Here is an 18,423-nt window from a genome sequence, read left to right as displayed (position 1 = left end):
TAAAAATACAAATAAAGCCACTATTGGTGTATGTTTACGCATGATTAAGGGCCGAAGCTGTGAACACTGACAACCACAGTGACAATGACATGGACTGATGCTGCTATGGTTCTTTAAGACTGGCACAACGCCATGAGACATATACTGTGCTGCAAGAACACAGACTTTACAGTCGGGCCAGTTATTCAACTGCTGGAGGAGGAGGAGGAGGGGTAGTGGAGTGGTACTGTGACTAGACAGTGACAGCATTCCAAAAACCACATCAGCGCATTTGGCCGACTCACAAAAAAAAAAAAGCCAGGACAAACTTGTCTCGCATTTTAAGTAATCAGTGCGCTGTAACCGGGGCCATTGTTTCATAGCAGTGGCAGCCAGGATTTAAGTGCTGTGTCAGTGTCTGCCACCTCATGGCTTTGATCAATTATTAAACAACGTGAGCATACTTGGAGAGACAGGCAAATATAAGTTCAACCGCCAGAGTGGCCTAGATCAAGTAGGTTCTCTCTCTTTCTGTGTGTGCGCGCACGTGCATGCGTGCGTTCGTGTGTGCGTGTGTGTGTGTGTGGGTGATTACTGTGTGGAAGGTATGCAAACGCAGTACCTCAGAGGAAACAAAAGGTCAACCACGTACAAAATCAGGAGACAGAATCTTATGTTACAAGCTAAAACTCTACCGATGATTCTGGAGGTGGGAGGGTTTGGGGAAAGGTTGCTCAACCCTCAACCCACCCACGACATCCCATCGCCACAGCGAGGCATTTCAACCATGCCCCACTGCTGGGGGCACAGGGGAGGAGAGGGGAAGAAGACCCGGCCGTTCTTGCCTCGCTCGAAGCAAAGCACTTAACCTCTGACCGCTCCGATACAGATGGGAAAGGAAGACGACTGCACTGGGAGGCTCAAGGCATGAAAGTTTGTGTTGTGTGACAATTCCCTTTAGATTTTTGAAAAACTTTTATCAAATCTAAGTTTATCAAATGAACTGTAATCGGTGCACTAGGGCATTGGTTCTCAAAGTGGGGTCCTTGAGGGAGTTCCAGGGGGTCCCCAGCAAAATGATATATAGTTAGGAACCAAATAGACTCTTATGGGTCTGTAACTCATAGAGTGTACAAATGGAACCAAATGGACCCTAACGGCTCCATTTGGTTCCATTTGTACACTCTCAGAGTTAAATTAGCATTGATTTTACAATATAAATAGAGAGAGAGATAGAAATGTCAAACTGGGGGTCCTTGAAATTAAAATGGTTGAGAATCACTGCTAGAGCCGTAAAAATCTTCTCTTATGGGGGTCCCTGACATATCTTTTCAAATGGAGGTCTGCGGGCTAATAAGTGTCAATTTGGGGGTCCTTGACATGAAAAAGTTTGAGAACCACTGCACTAGGGTGCTCTAAAATCGGGATCAGACCTAAAAATCGGTCGGGCTCTGGTGAAAAGTAGACATTTGCACTGGGCAGCGCCACACGGCATGAAAGGTTGTGTTGCCCCACCAATGCGACGATTCCCTTTGCTGCAACTCGTAATGTATTCTTTAATCAACTCGTCTGCTCGGCCAAGAGTTAAAAAACGAGGCTTCCATTTGCCCACAGATTGGCATCAAAGGCGAGGCAGACGCAGACAAGTAAGCCCCCTGGGGACCACGGGACCCAGGCAGCAGGCTCTCTGCTCCGATAAGGCAGGGCATGGGGACGGTTGCCAGAAATACTGGAATGTCAGCACCAGGGGCCCGCTAATAGAGGGGAGAGGCATGGGAGGCTGACTGGCTGGCCGGCCGGAAACATACAACCCCCCCTCTCGTGTCTGGGTCTGTGTGTGTGTGTGTGTGTGTGTGTGTGTGTGTGTGTGTGTGTGTGTGTGTGTGTGTGTGTGTGTGTGTGTGTGTGTGTGTGTGTGTGTGTGTGTGTGTGTGTGTGTACAATAGGGCTGGGCAATTAACCGAAAATATATTGAAACTGATATTTAGAAGACTGACATATAACTCTATACTATAATCGAGAGTTGTAAATATATTTTTTCTTACATATTAACAAATTAACAAGAAATAATTGTAATAGATTTGACTAAATTGCATAGTTTGATTAACCACTTAACCCTGTATTCTACTTAATTGTACATTGGTCGTGTACAAAAATTGCAAAAATAGCCAATCCACAAGCTTGTAGATCTGCTATTTACCATTTCTTTAATAATCGTTCATTAACAGAAATTGAGGCAAAAGTTTGAATGAAATAATCGTAATATTGATTTGAAGTCGTATTGCCGAGTCCTAGTGCACACTTGGTCTGTGGCTGTGCACATATGGCCCTTACAATGGGTGTGTGTGTGTGTCGGGCTGACCAGATGCTGCGTGCCGGGCCTGTAGGGAGCCCTAATTAGTCGTTTGTTTACAGTCACAGGCGGACGGCCCAGCATGCTGCTGGCCAAGCAGCCATGAGCAGCAGCACTTAACAGAAGACAACACCCCCAGGGCAGCCTGCTAACGCACCAGGCAGCCAGACGCGCGCGCACACACACACACACACACACACACACACACACACACACACACACACACACACACACACACACACACACACACACACACACACACACACACACACACACACACACACACACACACACACACACACACACACACACACACATACACACACACACACACACACACACAGTAATCCATTTGTGCAAACACACAGATAGAATGCAATGGTGTGTGCATGTGCACACACAATTGCATGTGTGCCCGTGCACACACCACACACACACACACACACACACACACACACACACACACACACACACACACACACACACACACACACACACACACACACACACACACACACACACACACACACACACACACACACACACACACACACACACACACACACACAGTAATGCAGCACACACAGACACAGTGACAGAAGCATGCATTGCTGTGTGAACACATATTTAGTACTTGCAGCCACACACACATACACACACACACACACACACACACACACACACACACACACACACACACACACACACACACACATTGTGTACATGCACGCGCACTCGCAGACGTGCATAGTCTCATGCACCCGCGCACTTTCTGCCGTGGTGAAATCAAAGTGAAAATCCCACCAGATCTGGTGCGGCTACATCCTCTGTGCCATTCTAAGTGAGTTCCTGTTTGGTACTTAGGAACGCGGCTTTGATGTGTGAATGAGGAACGAAAAGAATGTAATCTGGGGTGAGATTAGGCGTGTCATTATGGTCATCGAGTGGCTCACACAGATCACAGCTGTTGGAATGGATCCGCCGATCCTGAAAGATCAATAGTAGCCTAGAAACCAATGGTTTCTCAAACCCTGGATCCCTGGTGCACCACACCCTGCTCACTGCACCTGGCACCCTGCATCTAAAACAGTCCTTGCCTGGCTAGAATGAAAACATCAAAGTTCAAATGTACAGTATGCAAACATTAATATCGTCGCTGTCCGGTGGTACAGTAACCTCAGGTTCAATATTTTGAAAACCCACACCTAACCACTTTCCCGAAAAAAAAAGAAGCCAAAATAGCCGATCTGCAAGCGCAAAACACGATGCGACGCATTTTGAGCTTGTAGATATGTTATTTTTCCGACTTTTTTTGTGACACTGTCGTATGGTGTAGCGCATTAATTTACTGAATAAAATGTATACAAAGTTTGAATAAGGACATAAGAGGTTTCTGCCCGACAGCAACGATATACTAATAGAAGTTTAGTAGATGCTGCATCCGTAGTTAAGTAAATGTACTGTAGATGCCAATGAATGAATTTCGGTTTCAGCTTCACACTTGCTGCTGGCTGCTCAGATGTTGAAGATGAGCGCCCTGGGAGGGGGCAGCTGTTGAGTTGAGTGTCTTGCTCAGGGACACTTCAATACATAGACATGGGCGGGCCGGGAGGCGAACCGCACATCTGACTGCCAGGCGGCCTCTCTACCCACTAAGCTACGTCGCCACATGTGTCCAATCCATTCTCCACTTTGTCTTTCGAATTTGTAGGTCAGTGGGATCCTGGTCTTGTTCTTTTCCACAGGTCCACACACTGCTTACTTTGTCTCTCCACCAGATGTTTGGTATTGTCTTGAGGCAGGTGTTAATGACTGTTTGCAGCTGATGTGTTTTGTTGTTCTCCACGTCTCCGATCCACTCAGCCTCACCTGTGTTAAAGATGCGTATTTTGCTGTTGATTGAGGTGTTTTCGAATTAAATGTTTTAATGTGTGCCCCATTATAATGTGTTAATGGTGTCCCGCTGTTGCGGCGTGTTTGAATAGGTGAATGTGAATCACACTGCGAAGCGCATTTGAGCAGCCAGACGATTAGAAAAGTAAGCCTTGCCGAGCCATGTGGCCCATAGGGCAGGGGCCTATCTCCTGTTTCTATAGCGTATGTACATCCCCCAGCCATGATGTACAAGTACACCCCCTGGACATGACACTAGTATGACGCGGGGACGTTGGACTTACCGACCCTTGATGCTGAGTGCCAAGCATTGGGTCCCATTTTTATAGTCTTTGGTATGACCAACCACCAGGGAACGATTACCAAAGGCACTATATTAAATGCAATCCATTAACCCTGATTGACCCCACCTGGACATACAAACAGGTCAAAACCCTTCAAACACGGCCGCGGGATTATGATTATAAACAATCGTTTGATCCGATGCTTGACCCAGAAAGGAAAGCCATCCACAGCAAAGCGAGTATGTTTAACCTCTTAAGCCCTATATACTTTGTTGTGTGCCAAACAGCGAGAATAGCACGTCTACAAGGTCACAACACGTCACACAATTGCTACTAGTAAAAACAGGACTCTAAAAGAAGAGCTTTGTCGGTTTTTCTCAGTATGCTGTGGAAGAGTGCACACACACACACACACACACACTTTCCTGAATTGCCTCTTCTCTCCACTCCCTGTCTTTCCCTGTGCATTCATCCAACGCTTTACTTTCTCTGCTCTCCATTTTTCTTCTCCCCTCTTTCCTGTTCCCCTCTCTCTTTTGTTCACCGCTGTCTCTCTGCCTCTCTGTCCTGTCTCTCACTTTCAATCTCTCTCCCTCTCTCTCTTTCAGTTTCTCTGGTCTGTCTGTCTGTCTGTCTGTCTGGTTCTTCTCTCTCTTTCCTCTCTCTCAGTCTTTCTCAGTATCCTATTTTCTTCTGTTCCATCATTGGTTCCACTTCCTGTTGTCCACCCATCGTTTCCCTCACTCTGACCGTCCCCCATCTGTCCTTGGTGTGAATTATCATTATTATTATTCACACCCTTGCTTGTTAGCAGCAGGCTTACAATAAACACAAGATAGAAACATCAAACACATCCTCCTGAGTGGATGTGAGGGACTACGCATCGACATGGCGGGCAGATGTGTGTTTTGCCTCTCATTCGTAGATCGGCCGATCTACGAATGAGAGGCAAAACACACATCTGCCCGCCATCTATGCACCGAGATCCAAAATGTTTAAATCAGTTCCCGTCGATTGTGTAGCGGTTAAGACGCTAGCCTTTGGAGTGCCTTTGGAGTGTACGTACATACTGTACGTACACTCTGCTGGCCACATAGGAATGAATCCACCGAGAGCCTTCATTCTGTACTGTAACCCTCCCTGTGAAATGACATTGTCCCAACATTGTTCGCTTTCCTGTCGTCTATCTTTGTCTTTTAAATGAATAATAAAATACACAAAAAATAAAAGAACATACAATAACTGGACAACCGCCGCTCCATTCACACTGAGATCAACACACCCTCTGGGCCTCGATAATACACACGCCAAGTTTGAAGTCGATTAGTCAGACGGTGCTCGAGTTATGCGCAAGAGAGGCACAGCGATTTTGTGCAATTATAGATAGACTAGTCCATACCCGTGGGGGGATATGCGCACATGATCTGGCAACCCGGGAGCCAGCGAACACAAAAACGCTAATAAACAGCTGACATTTGGTGAAATCGAAAAAATGGGCTTCGCTTTTCCGTGCACATGGTAATGGTGAATGGCTGTGTGCAAATTCAGATCAATTGCTCCAGCCACTGAGGAGAACTGGGCAGAACAGTTTTGGTCTCACCACGCACTACACCACGCACTACAAACAGACAGAGGTTTCTCAAATTATAGGAGGATTACAGTATATGAATGACTGTACTAATAATAAAAAAAAATAATGAATATAATTGAGGTCAGATTCATACAACATCAATGCCAGACACAGTGACTTGAACAAGTGAGGGGCTTCAAAGTCTCCCCCCACATTCAATGGGAATCAAACACATCAAAACTGTCTACCTCAATCACCCTTGTTGCTCCCTTTACCCCGCGACTCGCCCCGCCCAGTGGCGGCGCGGCGGCGTCTCTCTCACCTGAGCTGTCCCAGGTTGTAGTGGCGCGTCTCTCCGTCGGTGGAGCGTGTGACGCCCACGTTGTAGTAGGGCTGCAGCTGGCGCAGCTCCAGCAGCACGATGGCCAGGTAGTGGATGAAGAGCAGCGCGTCCACCAGCGACACGGCGTACTGGACGATGCCCTGGTAGTTCTCATCCTGGTGGGTGGGACGGGTCGCAGGGGAAACAGGAGAGGGGAGAGGGAAGGCGAGGTGATGAATATGTAGACATCCGTATGTGTGTGTGTGTGTGTGTGTGTGTGTGTGTGTGTGTGTGTGTGTGTGTGTGTGTGTGTGTGTGTCAGTGGTGGAAAAAGTACTCACATTTTATATCAATACTGCAGTGTAGAAATACTCTGTTACAAGTAAAAGTATCAAAATGTACTTAAAGTACCAAAAGTAAAAGTACTCATTGTGCAGAATGTCCCATTTCACAAGTTCAAAATGTATAAAAATCTTTTGAAATAGCAGATCTGCTATTTTCAAATGGCAGAAATATACATGTACATACACAGAAGACATATGTTGTTTTTAGTTTTCCTTTAACTCGGTTCCATTTGTACACTCTCAAAGAGTTACAGACCCGTAATGGTCCATTTGGTTCCATCTGTAAACTAACACTTTGAACTGTGTGTGTGTGTGTGTGTGTGTGTGTGTGTGTGTGTGTGTGTGTGTGTGTGTGTGTGTGTGTTTGTGTGTGTGTGTGCCAAAGTTCTTACCCAGGATCTGCAAACAACAACGGTTGCAGAGTCACGATTACACAGAACACAGAATGTAAATATTTCATGTATGAGCATGTCACCATGCGTATCAAGAAAATGCATGCATGCACGCACGCACACACACACACACACACACGCACACGCAAAACTACTTGTATAACCTCTCCTCACCATAATAGCAGGAAAATTGTGGATGCAGAGCATGCCATTAATTAGCTTTATTTCAAACGACTGCAAGCTATTTAAACAAGATAGTGTGTGTGTGTGTGTGTGTGTGTGTGTGTGTGTGTGTGTGTGTGTGTGTGTGTGTGTGTGTGTGTGTGTGTGTGTGTGTGTGTGTGTGTGTGTGTGTGTGTGTGTGTGTGTGTGTGTGTGTGTGTGTGTGTGTGTGTGTGTGTGCGCGCGTGTGATTGAGTGTGTGTTTCAGTGAGGTTTCCCTCGAGCATTCTCGACGGGAAAACGGGATTACTAAGATTACATGTGGTGCCGTATACATCACACGGCCGCAGTGGAACGCAAACATGTCCCTCTGAGCTCTGAAAGGCGATCTCAGGATATTGATGACTTTGTCGAGACACCAAAACACATGAGAAATGTAGCCTAATTGTGTACTAGACCTATATTTAGTACATTACACCAACAGCTACATTTATCTCACATAGTTTCACACACACTGCCAAAAACAACACCGCCTCCCCTCTGACGGTTCCCGTGGCCAATGTGTGACATATACTGTATACATAACTACTGTTGGTATATGCATCTGTTTTGTGTGTATTTTGTTTTCTGTTTGTTTTGTTTTGAAAACACATGTTTTTAATTGATTACAAAAAAGGGCCGACTGCTGTTTGCTGAGTATGAATAAATACTGATGAGAGATAGAGAATGTAAATAGAGTCTGTACTTTTCAGCTTGAGAAATGTGGTGTCTCCCTGCCCTATTCCTACTGTAGGCTCACGACGCGTTGTGAGCTTGGCTATTTACAATTTCACTATTTTTACAACATTTCTGTAATTGCTTTTATTAAAAACTATTCTGAAAATCTTTTTGGTTTTTAATAAATAATGAAATGCCTCTTTATGAAAAACAAACAGCAACAACAAAATTGTAGGAAAAGCGACCCATAAAAATGGGTCAACCCATCTTGACCTACAGGAAACACAGCTGCTGCACAGTGATTGATTGTGAGTGATAACCTTTTCTTGGAAGCTGGTAACGTGCTTGGTATGTACCTTTGTATTACTATACCGTACCTCTTGCCTCTTTGGCTACTGTAACACTTGGATTTCCCCCAGGGGAGCAATGAAAAATGAAAGTGAAATCTAATCTAATCTGATTTAATCTGTTACCCACACCCCACTGTTGGCCCCTCCCCCCACTCCTCCGGAAAGCTGCAAGCATTTTGGCTTCTCCTGGACATGTTTTAGCAGGTGAATTTTCCATCAGGGTGTCGTTACATTTTACCCACTAGCAAAACTAACCATAGTTCTTAATCGTTCATCCCCCTCGGCAATACAACTTTTAAATGGTCTGAAAATATTGACCTTATTTTTACCTTGTTATTGAGATTGTTAGCTAATGGGGCGGCCATAGATGAATGCGAGAGGCATCAAGGTCCCCGGTTCGCCTCCACCCACGCCCCCGGTCCGCCCAGTCTACAAGTATGTGTCGACGTGTCCCTGAGCAAGACACTTAACCCCTAACTGCCCTCCGGCACTGTATTAATATCACCCACTTTTAGTTAGTACGGGTAAATTCAGAGGACAAACTTCATGCAGTTGCAAATGTACAGTGACAAAAATAATTCCCCAAATGATTGGATACTGTTACTATTAATAGACTCCACATTATCTCCTTGGTGTATTTGTTTTTTTTTTTCTATGTATGTTGTTGCACGTTACTAGTTGAAGTTGCCCCCCACCTTTAGTCCCTCCCACTTCTTTTCTCTTATTTTTGGCAATTTATTTTATGCCTTTATTGATAGGATAGTAGTCTGACAGGAAATGGGGAGATAGATGGGGAGTGACATGCAGCAAAGGCATGTCACAGCACTGTCAGGCTACTTTAGAGCCTCGGTGCCTGGACCGCTACGCCAGTGGTCCGGTCCAGGCCCTCCTACTTCTCCCACACCTAGGCCTGCCACAATTATTATATAATAATCGTCTAATCGCAATTATTTTAGATAATCACAATTATTTTCGCATAATTGTCATAATCGTTTCCATGTTAATGCAAATTTAAAAAGCAGAAATAGCAGATCTACAAGCTTACAACGCGTCACGAAGTCACGCGTTGTAAGCTTGTAGATCTGCTATTTCTGCTTGAAATCAGCTATTTCAGTTTTTTTTTACATGTATAACATTTTTAAATATGTCAATAATTTCTTTGTATATTTCAGTTATTTGTCATAATGTACCCTGTGCAATTTTTGATTACGAAGCCTAAAGGCTTTATATGTTCCAATGTTCAATGCTAAACATGCAATAAAATCGTTAATCGCAATTATTTGAGTCACAATTAATCGTCAACTTAAATTTGTAATCGTGACAGCCTTACCCACACCCCCACCACATTTAGCCCTTCCCACTTTCTTCCTAATTTCCCCACTCTCCCAACAAACCCGAGGGGAAAGAGGAGGAGGGCCACCTCACCTGCGAGTCGAGGATCCGAACGCCGTAGAACAGCCAGTAGGAGACGACAAACAGCAGCACCAGCACGGCCAGCAGCGCGCGGAACACAAAGACGCGCGGCAGGCCGGCACGCGGCGGCCGGAAGAACAGCGCCCACACGGCCAGCAGCAGGATGAGGAGCTTGAAGGCCACGGAGATGAAGAGGCCCTCGCACGCCGTGCCGCACGTCTGCAGCTTGTCGGGCCACAGGACGTGCGGCAGCACCAGGAAGGCGAGCGGCGTGAGGAACACCAGCAGGCCCAGGATCACCGCCAGCGTCAGGGTGAAGTACCGGCGGCACTCCAGCCCCACGCTGTCCTCCAGGTCCTTGGTGATGCGCACGATGTCCTCCTGCGAGAGGCTGTGCTCCGACGTGCCCGTGACGGCCGTGGTGGTCTCGCCCCAGTTGTCATCCTGGTTGAACGTTTCGGAGGTGGTGGCGGCGGTGGAGGGGAAAGGGAGAGAGAAAGGGGGAAAAAAAGAGAATGAGTTAGATTAGATTAGATTAGATTTATTGGTCCCCGTGGGGAAATTCATCTTCACTGACTGTACATTACATAAAGGACAATTTCACATCACACAAGACAGACAACAAGCAACAAAACAACTGGTGTTAATAGGACAGATTTTTTCAGCGGGGCCTTTTGTTCAGGACCTCGAGAATGCAGAGAGACAGTGTAGTGCCTCGAGAAACTAGGATCCCAGGTAAACCAAGAACCTATCATCAGTCTAACCAATATACTATCGAAATAACAATCAGTACATTGAAACTATAGGTAAACAATGAACCTACAGTAGCATCTGTTTACATAACATGCTATCTAAATTACATTCTTAACATTGTGGTCAAGAAAACAAACCCAAGTAACAAAAACATGAGAACAAGTGACACAAGATATGTCTGAATGGTAGGACATTATACTTGGTCCACTTCTAGATAATTTCTCTTTGGGACACGTTGTGATTCAATTTTTCAATTCAATCTTTATTTCAGACCTAGGAAGATCCATATCACAATAATACAACACCACACAATAAAAACAGAAAATAAAGAGTGTGAGATTGTAGATATGCAATTTTCACCATATGTTCGCCACCAGAACAGGGACGCTAGGGTTTTATGTGGTTAATTTAAGACAAAGTCTTTAAGAGACACTATCACGATATTCAACGTCATCTCTATGCAAGCGCATGCCAGGCTGGTGCTTTCCCATCAAATCCATCATGGAAAATGTAAGAACACAGAGAATGGCTGTGACAGACAGACAGACAGATAGGGGAATTTCCTCTGTCAACATGGGCTGCAATAGTTTTTTTTAAACTATGGCGATCATTTAACGATTAACTGAAATGGTGTCCCTTTAACCACTTAAACCCTAGAACTGTATACATATTTCGTTGACTGGGGTCCTCCAGGGCTCCATCCTTGGCCCACTCCTTTCCCCCCCCTACACCAAATCTCTTTGCCGAAAACAGCCCGTCTACAAGCAGATCTGCCATTTTTGGCTGAATGTTCGCCTACTTTGACATGGAGAGAATTGGGACACAAGGGTTTAAGTGGTTAAGTGCAACAGGACGAAGACTTAAACGAGGAGAGAAAAGAGGAGAGAAAGATGTTTTTTTTGGTGCGCGATTTGTTCAGCTAAAAAAGCCCTCCAGACAAGGCATTAATCACATTTAGGCGGGTCAGGTGGTGCAGCAGAGATAGGGTTCGGGTCAGAGAGGGCCACTTTGCTCAAGGGTACATTCATAAAGAGATGGTATCAGAGAGGGCGAGGCAAAGACACAGAAAGTGAAACAGATAAGATTTGTCTTTTCTTTTTATCTGATAGTTGCTCCGAGCTTCCTGACAGATAGCTGAATAAAAGAATAGTCTAAATAAACATTTAGATTTTTTGTTGCTCCCAGCGACAGCTTACTGACGGATATCTGAATAAAGAACAGGGCCCTAAAGTGAACATTTTTCAACAGGTGGTTCAAGACCCAGTAGCGAAGGAGCGATATATCTTTTTAGGGTCACGCACAAAGAACAACTATTCTGGTATTTTGATATATCGGTGTTGAGACTTCTTGGCAAAGGAAAATAAACAAATTTGGAACACACGAACAGTTGTGATCTAGCGGTCAGGGGCTCCCACACTTTTCCATGCCAAGGACCCTCAAAAAGTCATAGGATTCCCCATATTGCAAAATGGCTTAAAAAATAAATGAATAAAAAAAAAACTTAAAAATTGCCCATATACAAACTCTGCTATTTCCACTAGCTTAAAAACATGTTTCAGAAAATGTCAACAATTTCTTCTTTCTTTTTAAAATCTAATAATAATTACATGCCCATAAAAGGTTGAACATGGTTAAACTGGCAAAATAATCTTGTGTGCCCAGACCCCTCAAAGTGGGGTTAGGGGACCCTCAGGGGTCCTTGAGGGTGTTCCAGGGGGTCCCCAGCAAAATCAGTTTAACCACTTAAACCCTGATCTACAAGCTCACAACAAATGACAATACGATGTGTTGTGAGCCTGTAGATCGGCTATTTTCAAGAAATCTTGATGAAATGAATTTTTTTTTTCGAGTATTTGCAAAACATTTTAACAACCCAAATCTTGTATGGGGGTTCCTGGCACAAAATATTTTCGGACGGGTCCGCAGCCATTCCTTGACATGAAAAATGATTCAAATCCACTGGTCTAGATCATTCTAGATTTTCCAAAATGTTCCCTAATTACAGTAGAAGTCAACCCAAAGAGTCACACAACATCACACCCTATTCCTATTTCCACTGCAACATCAATCCAGCAAGGGGGGGGATGAGCCATGAGAGGAAAGAGAGAGAGCGAGAGAATGAGAGAGAGAGAGAGAATAAAGAGAGGGAAGAGAGAAAAGGAACAGCGAGTGGAAAAAATAAACAGTGGCCTGCCAACTGGGCCATGCTGATGACTGTGTTTGACTGCATCCGCAGATAATGAAGGTCGCTGGTGTCACAGCAAAGCCTTTACAACAACAGAGAGAGGCTTTGGCAGGGCAGTCATCACATGCAGCTAATGCAACCCAATGCAACACAGCAGAATGCAACACGACAAAAATAGACATATGCTTCTATTCAAGTGCTTTCGTGCAGATCAGCATGCAGTGGTCGACAGGCACTGCCAGCTCAAAAGAGGCTTTCTGTGGACACAGCCCTTAAGTTAAAGCTAATCATCACCAAGGCTCTGGAACGTCCTGCCCGAGGAGCTAAGGCTAGCAAAGTCAGTGTCATCTTTTAAATCACTACGGAAAACCTACTTTTATATCAAGGCCACGTTTATTTCCTTGCATACTGTAGTGACTTTGTTTATTTTCTTGCGTACTGTAGTGACTTTGTTTATTTCCTTGCACACTGTAGTGACTTTGTTTATTTCTTTCCATACTGTAGTGACTTTGTTTATTTCCTTGCGTACTGTTATTGACTTCCTGTTGACAACTTGCTCTACTGCTGCTCTACTTTGATAAAATATTTTTTGGAGTGATGAAAAAAATGCAATGACAAAAGACAGTGTTCAGTCAAACGACTTCGAAAAAACTATTTCAGTAATCAAAAACATGTAACACAGACTAGAGCCAAGCTGTTGAGTTGTGCAATTAAAGAAGCGATGACATCAAGTCATATTGAATATCACAATTACATATCTACATCATTTAGCCTGGTAATAGTTAATGTCAAAGCAAATAGGATTTGAGGCCATCCAAACGATGCTCTTCCCAAAATACGACACACAAACACTGATTTAATCTTCTTTCCAATTCAGAGATAAGCATCAATGAGCTCAGTCACTAAAAATAGGCTGCATAGGGAATGAGAGAGAGTTCACATTGTGGTCATCCCAGGCTAACTGGGGGTGGGGGGGTGATGATGCATTAGGAGTGGGCCCTCTGGGCCTGGGGGTTAAAACAGCAGCACAGAACCATCCAAGAGAGAATAAAGGAAGACCTCAACCGCACGCTTAAATGAGTCACCATATATCTCATTGATGGCAAGACACACTCCTTTGTACTGTACACTGAACTAAATTATGCTATACTGAACCTAGAAAACATACAGTATGTTTTCCTACACATCAAGTAAAGACTGAACTGAGGAAAACAGCATTTTGTTTTAGTGCCCCAACCACTTGGAATGACAGCTTAAATTAATGAGCCGTCCTATAACATACGGTCAATTTAAATCTTTGATTGCAGACTACCCACAAATGTTTGCAGCTGTTTATAACGTAATAGGTAAGGGGGACGTTTTTGTTTTGTTTTATTATTGTTGTGAATATTGATGTGAAAACGAAATTGTATTTGGATTGTGATGTAATCTTGACGACACTGCAAATGAGGGCAACCTCAATGTCCTTTCGAGAATAAATAAAGGTTTGAATGAATGAAAGAATTTAGTAGTAGTAGTGACCCTTTATTCCCCCATTCATATTGTGTATATTTTTTTTCTGAATATTTTTCCTCTGATTGCAACATAGTTATATCCTACCTCAGTAACCCAGGGAAGATGCCATTCCAATTGTCTACAATTCTTTCCCCTCCCCCCTGCTCATATAATGTTATTACACATCTATACCTTAAACACTGTACACACTTAATACACTTTATTATTTATTGCTGTTATAGGTGTAATATGAGTTTTTACTCATATTATACCTTGTTTTTATTTTTATTACATTGTGATCACTGAGCAGTCTGGTGGAGCATGCCACACCAACATTTCAGGTCACATTGTACGATTGTGACAAATTAATCTTCTTGAATCTAGAAGTAGTCGTAGTAGTAGAATATGAGCACCGTATGTGCATGTGTTCGTGTTGTGTTGTATACATACAACACCCAGATGTATCCCTCCATCCACAAACACCTCATTCTGCCTGTCCTACTCTCCTGTGTCTGCAGTGGATCAGCTGTGACACACACTGGCCATGCGTCGTCCCGGTTTGACTCCTTAATGAATCCTGGCTCTTTGCCCGAGTTCTGGGCTCCCAGGCTGACCTTTGGAGGTTGAGGGGGTAATGAAGATAAAATAACTGGACAACAGAGTCATAAATACCCCCCTGTCAACGTAGCTCAGAGAACACGATCAAAACATCACGACCGACTGAGCGAACAAGCCGTAAACGGAGATGCGGGAATGCAAGGCTTTTGAGGTTGAAAGGGTGAACGGGTCAAGGGGTGAAGTTATTCCGCCGGCTTTATTCTCGTGATGCAGCCTGACGTTTCTCCATGGCGCGCTGAGACGTAAACCGGCCCTCGCGCCTCGTTTATTCGACCACAAGGTTTGATGTTAAGAATTCCTAATGTCACATCAAGCGTCCATTCGTTGTTTCACAGGGCCGGTTGAAGGATAACGCCTGAATTATACTTCATCGTACAAGTGTGTTGCTGCTGGAAATAGCAGATCTACAAGCTCAGCGAGTGAACTTCTGACGCAATGTCAAGCATTCATTCCTTCTCTCAGAGGGTCGACTGTGAGCTTCAGAGCTGCTCTTTTTGGTGATCGACAGTCACATTTAAAGATATTTAATATCTGCACGAAATATTGGCTATTGTAACAGGTCCGATAATTTTGCAGAAAAGCAAGTCAGTCAAAGCTTCTTCAGGAGTAAAGCACAACGATTGAGTACATCTAATAGAATGACTCCATTACTAATAAACAGCACTGAAAGAGCGTAAAACTTTATCTGATTGAATTTCATATTATTACTGTTATTATGACTTGAAGTTGGAGTCACCAGGTGCAGCCAAGATGGGGTCTACACGCTACACACATGCACAGTGACAAACTGTCACACACACACACACACACACACACACACACACACACACACACACACACACACACACACACACACACACACACACACACACACACACACACACACACACACACACACACACACACACACACACACATTTAGTCGTGTAAATTTCAATTGAGATGGAGATTGGTTTTTGGACAGAATAATGAGAGCCACTTCATTACTATTAAGTGAGGAGGATTGGAGACGTCCTCAGCCCCTCGATGGAAAAACGGCCATCCCTACGCTTATTATTAATGTGAGGCAATTATCCTCCAGAGAGCATAAAATGAGTCCCTTTCAAGTGAGGGGCTTGGCGGATGAGTCCTCCACTGAATGTGGAGCGGCACGTCCTCTGATACAAAGGGGCAATAACACATCATCATCACCAGAGACATACCAACACAATTACACAGCACACTGTAACTAAGGAATGTCTCTGAGACTCTGCATTAGTAGGAAATCACACACAAATCACATCTGAATCTAAACATTTTGTGAGAGACTGAGGCTCTTACATTTTCATTCAGCTGAGTCTGACTCTTGCCCAGAGCAACTTAACAATTAGTGAGCTGGTTCACGTATTCATTACTGTCTGTTATGATCCATCTTAGGCTTGACCTGCTATAGGCTTGACCTTTATATGTTTGGCGACCTGTTAGGCTTGCCCTTTACATGTTTGACCAGTAGGCTACATGTACAGTACAAAACAAATACAAGTCAATCCTAACAGGTCACCAAACGGTCAAGATGAAAGGTCAAGCCCAAGATATATCATAACATTTTGAATACAAAACACATACTGCAAGATGCAGTAGGGATTGAACTTGGGATTGTGTTGTCACAGAACAGTCACTTGAATCAACACAACAGGCCATCCTAAAAACCTAATCTTCCATACCACCTACCTACTGTACCACTAACAGCATCGACAAGGGGTCCAAGTATAACGCCTTTATTCTCTCTTGACCCGAGTCATGATTTAATTATTTACAAACTCTGTGCCTGACCGAATGATCCTCAAACAAATCTAATTGAAAAAAGGAAGGGTGAGCCGGCCCCCGGGGAGCAAACCTGTCCATGTGCTAGACATCTGCTTAGAGAGTATATCACCCCTGCTTAGCTGTTGGCACAGAGTTCCGCCAGACTTAATCCTGTCTGGACACTGTCTTGTTGGCAACGACAAATAAATGCTTTGTGTGTGTGTGTGTGTGTCCGTGTGTGTCCGTGCTCTACAAAGAATCAGAAATCAATATGAGTTTGTAGTCTGGAATGGTGTCTCTTCTGACCGGGAACTGACACACTACCCTTAAAGAACACCCCAGAGACTCATGAATCGCTGCTTCTCACCGTTTGTAACACGGAACCCATCACTCGCTGCTCTAGTTTCAAACCGCACCATTTCCTGAGGATTGTCTTAACCACACTAACCCTAGCGTCCCTATTCTGGGGGGGGCAAACATTCACCGATCTACGAGCAGATCTTCAAGCTCACAAAGTTTTGCAGTGCGACACGTTGTGAGTTATTTTCGGCCAAGAGATTTGGTCTGGAGGGAAAAAAGGAGGGGGTCAAGTACAGACCCTTGGGGGACCTTGGTCAACAAAATATATCGGCTTTAATTTGCTCTCCAGACACGTTTTAAAGTAAGTTAAAATGCGTAATTTTCTTAATTATTAATATTTAGTTTTTGTTTAACATGGTTTCCCCGAATGGAAGTAGAAAAAAACTAAAACCTCTGAAAAGGGACTGGAAGCACATCTCCTTAATATCCGTCACTGAGCAATTATGGACCTATGAATACTAAAATATGCAAATATTACAGGCCACCACTGCTGCTCAAAGCAAAGAGGCTTCAGATTTGGCTGACAGGTTTGCGGGATTAGTGACATATCGCACAGTACAGATTGTGAGGTACAAAGAGGCTTTTCACCTCCAGTGGAAGAATGTGAAAAGGATGGTCTGATGGGAGGTTGTGAGCTTGTAGATCTACTATTTTCACTACTTTTGTGCAACACTCTAGTATGATTAAGTAGGGCATTTATTTACCAAAAAACATGAAACGTTGAAATATGGATATACAAGGTTTCTGCCAGATAGCAACAATATACTATAACATTCTGTATAGTCAAAGTCATGCCACGAAGAGGAGTTACCTTTAGAAAGAACTGAAGTTGGTTAGTTCAAAAGTAAAAACAAAAATCACAAATTTGCATAATATTTAACGGGACATTTTAACTCTCAGAAGTCTCTAGTCTTTCCGGCTACGCATCAAGGGAGTGGAAGGGAGAAGGGAATGAAAGTAAAGCTTGCTGGGGTACAAGGTGCTAACTTCCCTAAAGCCTCCCCCACACACACACACACTTTAAAAGGAATTTGGGACAATGTTGTCCTCTGTGCCTTGGGTAAGAGGAAAAATCACCCAGTGACCCACATTTCCTCCCGGGAACTGACTCATCTCCAAAACCTGATGTAGTTCTACGTCGGACTCTCTAGGCTGGCCCGGTGCGCTGCCTAGCAACCCCGGCCCCATTTATCACAAGGCTGTTGGCGAAAGAGAGAGATGGGGTGTGGGGTGTGGGGGGGGGGGGGGGGGGGGTAAGGTAAAATAAAGAAGAGATCAGATCAAAAGGGACAGATTGCTTGCTTATTAATAAACCCTAACGTCCCGTGAGCTTGTAGATCGGCGATTTTCAGGGAAGCAATTCGGTATAGAAGGAAATACTAGCAGACCTAGTATAGAGACCTGGGGGACTCCGATCCAGTCTACTAAGGTATTGAAAGCACACAATAA

The 18,423-nt window shown here is 44.1% G+C and overlaps 1 protein-coding gene across 4 annotated transcripts in view; it reads right to left on the bottom strand.

The window, feature by feature from the left end:
- LOC311040441 (vang-like protein 1) overlaps positions 1–18,423 on the bottom strand; it is an 88,469-nt gene that overhangs the window by 27,172 nt on the left and 42,874 nt on the right. For all 4 annotated transcript variants that reach the window (XM_084050730.1, XM_084050732.1, XM_084050731.1 and 1 more), the window contains 2 exons: positions 9,792–10,223; positions 6,402–6,577 (listed from right to left, as the gene is read on the bottom strand). In XM_084050730.1, the coding sequence (XP_083906856.1) occupies positions 6,402–6,577; positions 9,792–10,223 (608 nt within the window). The remainder of the gene's footprint in view (positions 1–6,401; positions 6,578–9,791; positions 10,224–18,423) is intronic.

The sequence above is a fragment of the Gymnoscopelus microlampas genome (genome assembly GCF_963454915.1).
Source record: "Gymnoscopelus microlampas genome assembly, chromosome: 24".
Classification (NCBI taxonomy): domain Eukaryota; kingdom Metazoa; phylum Chordata; class Actinopteri; order Myctophiformes; family Myctophidae; genus Gymnoscopelus; species Gymnoscopelus microlampas.
This window is presented reverse-complemented; position numbering and strand designations above follow the sequence as displayed.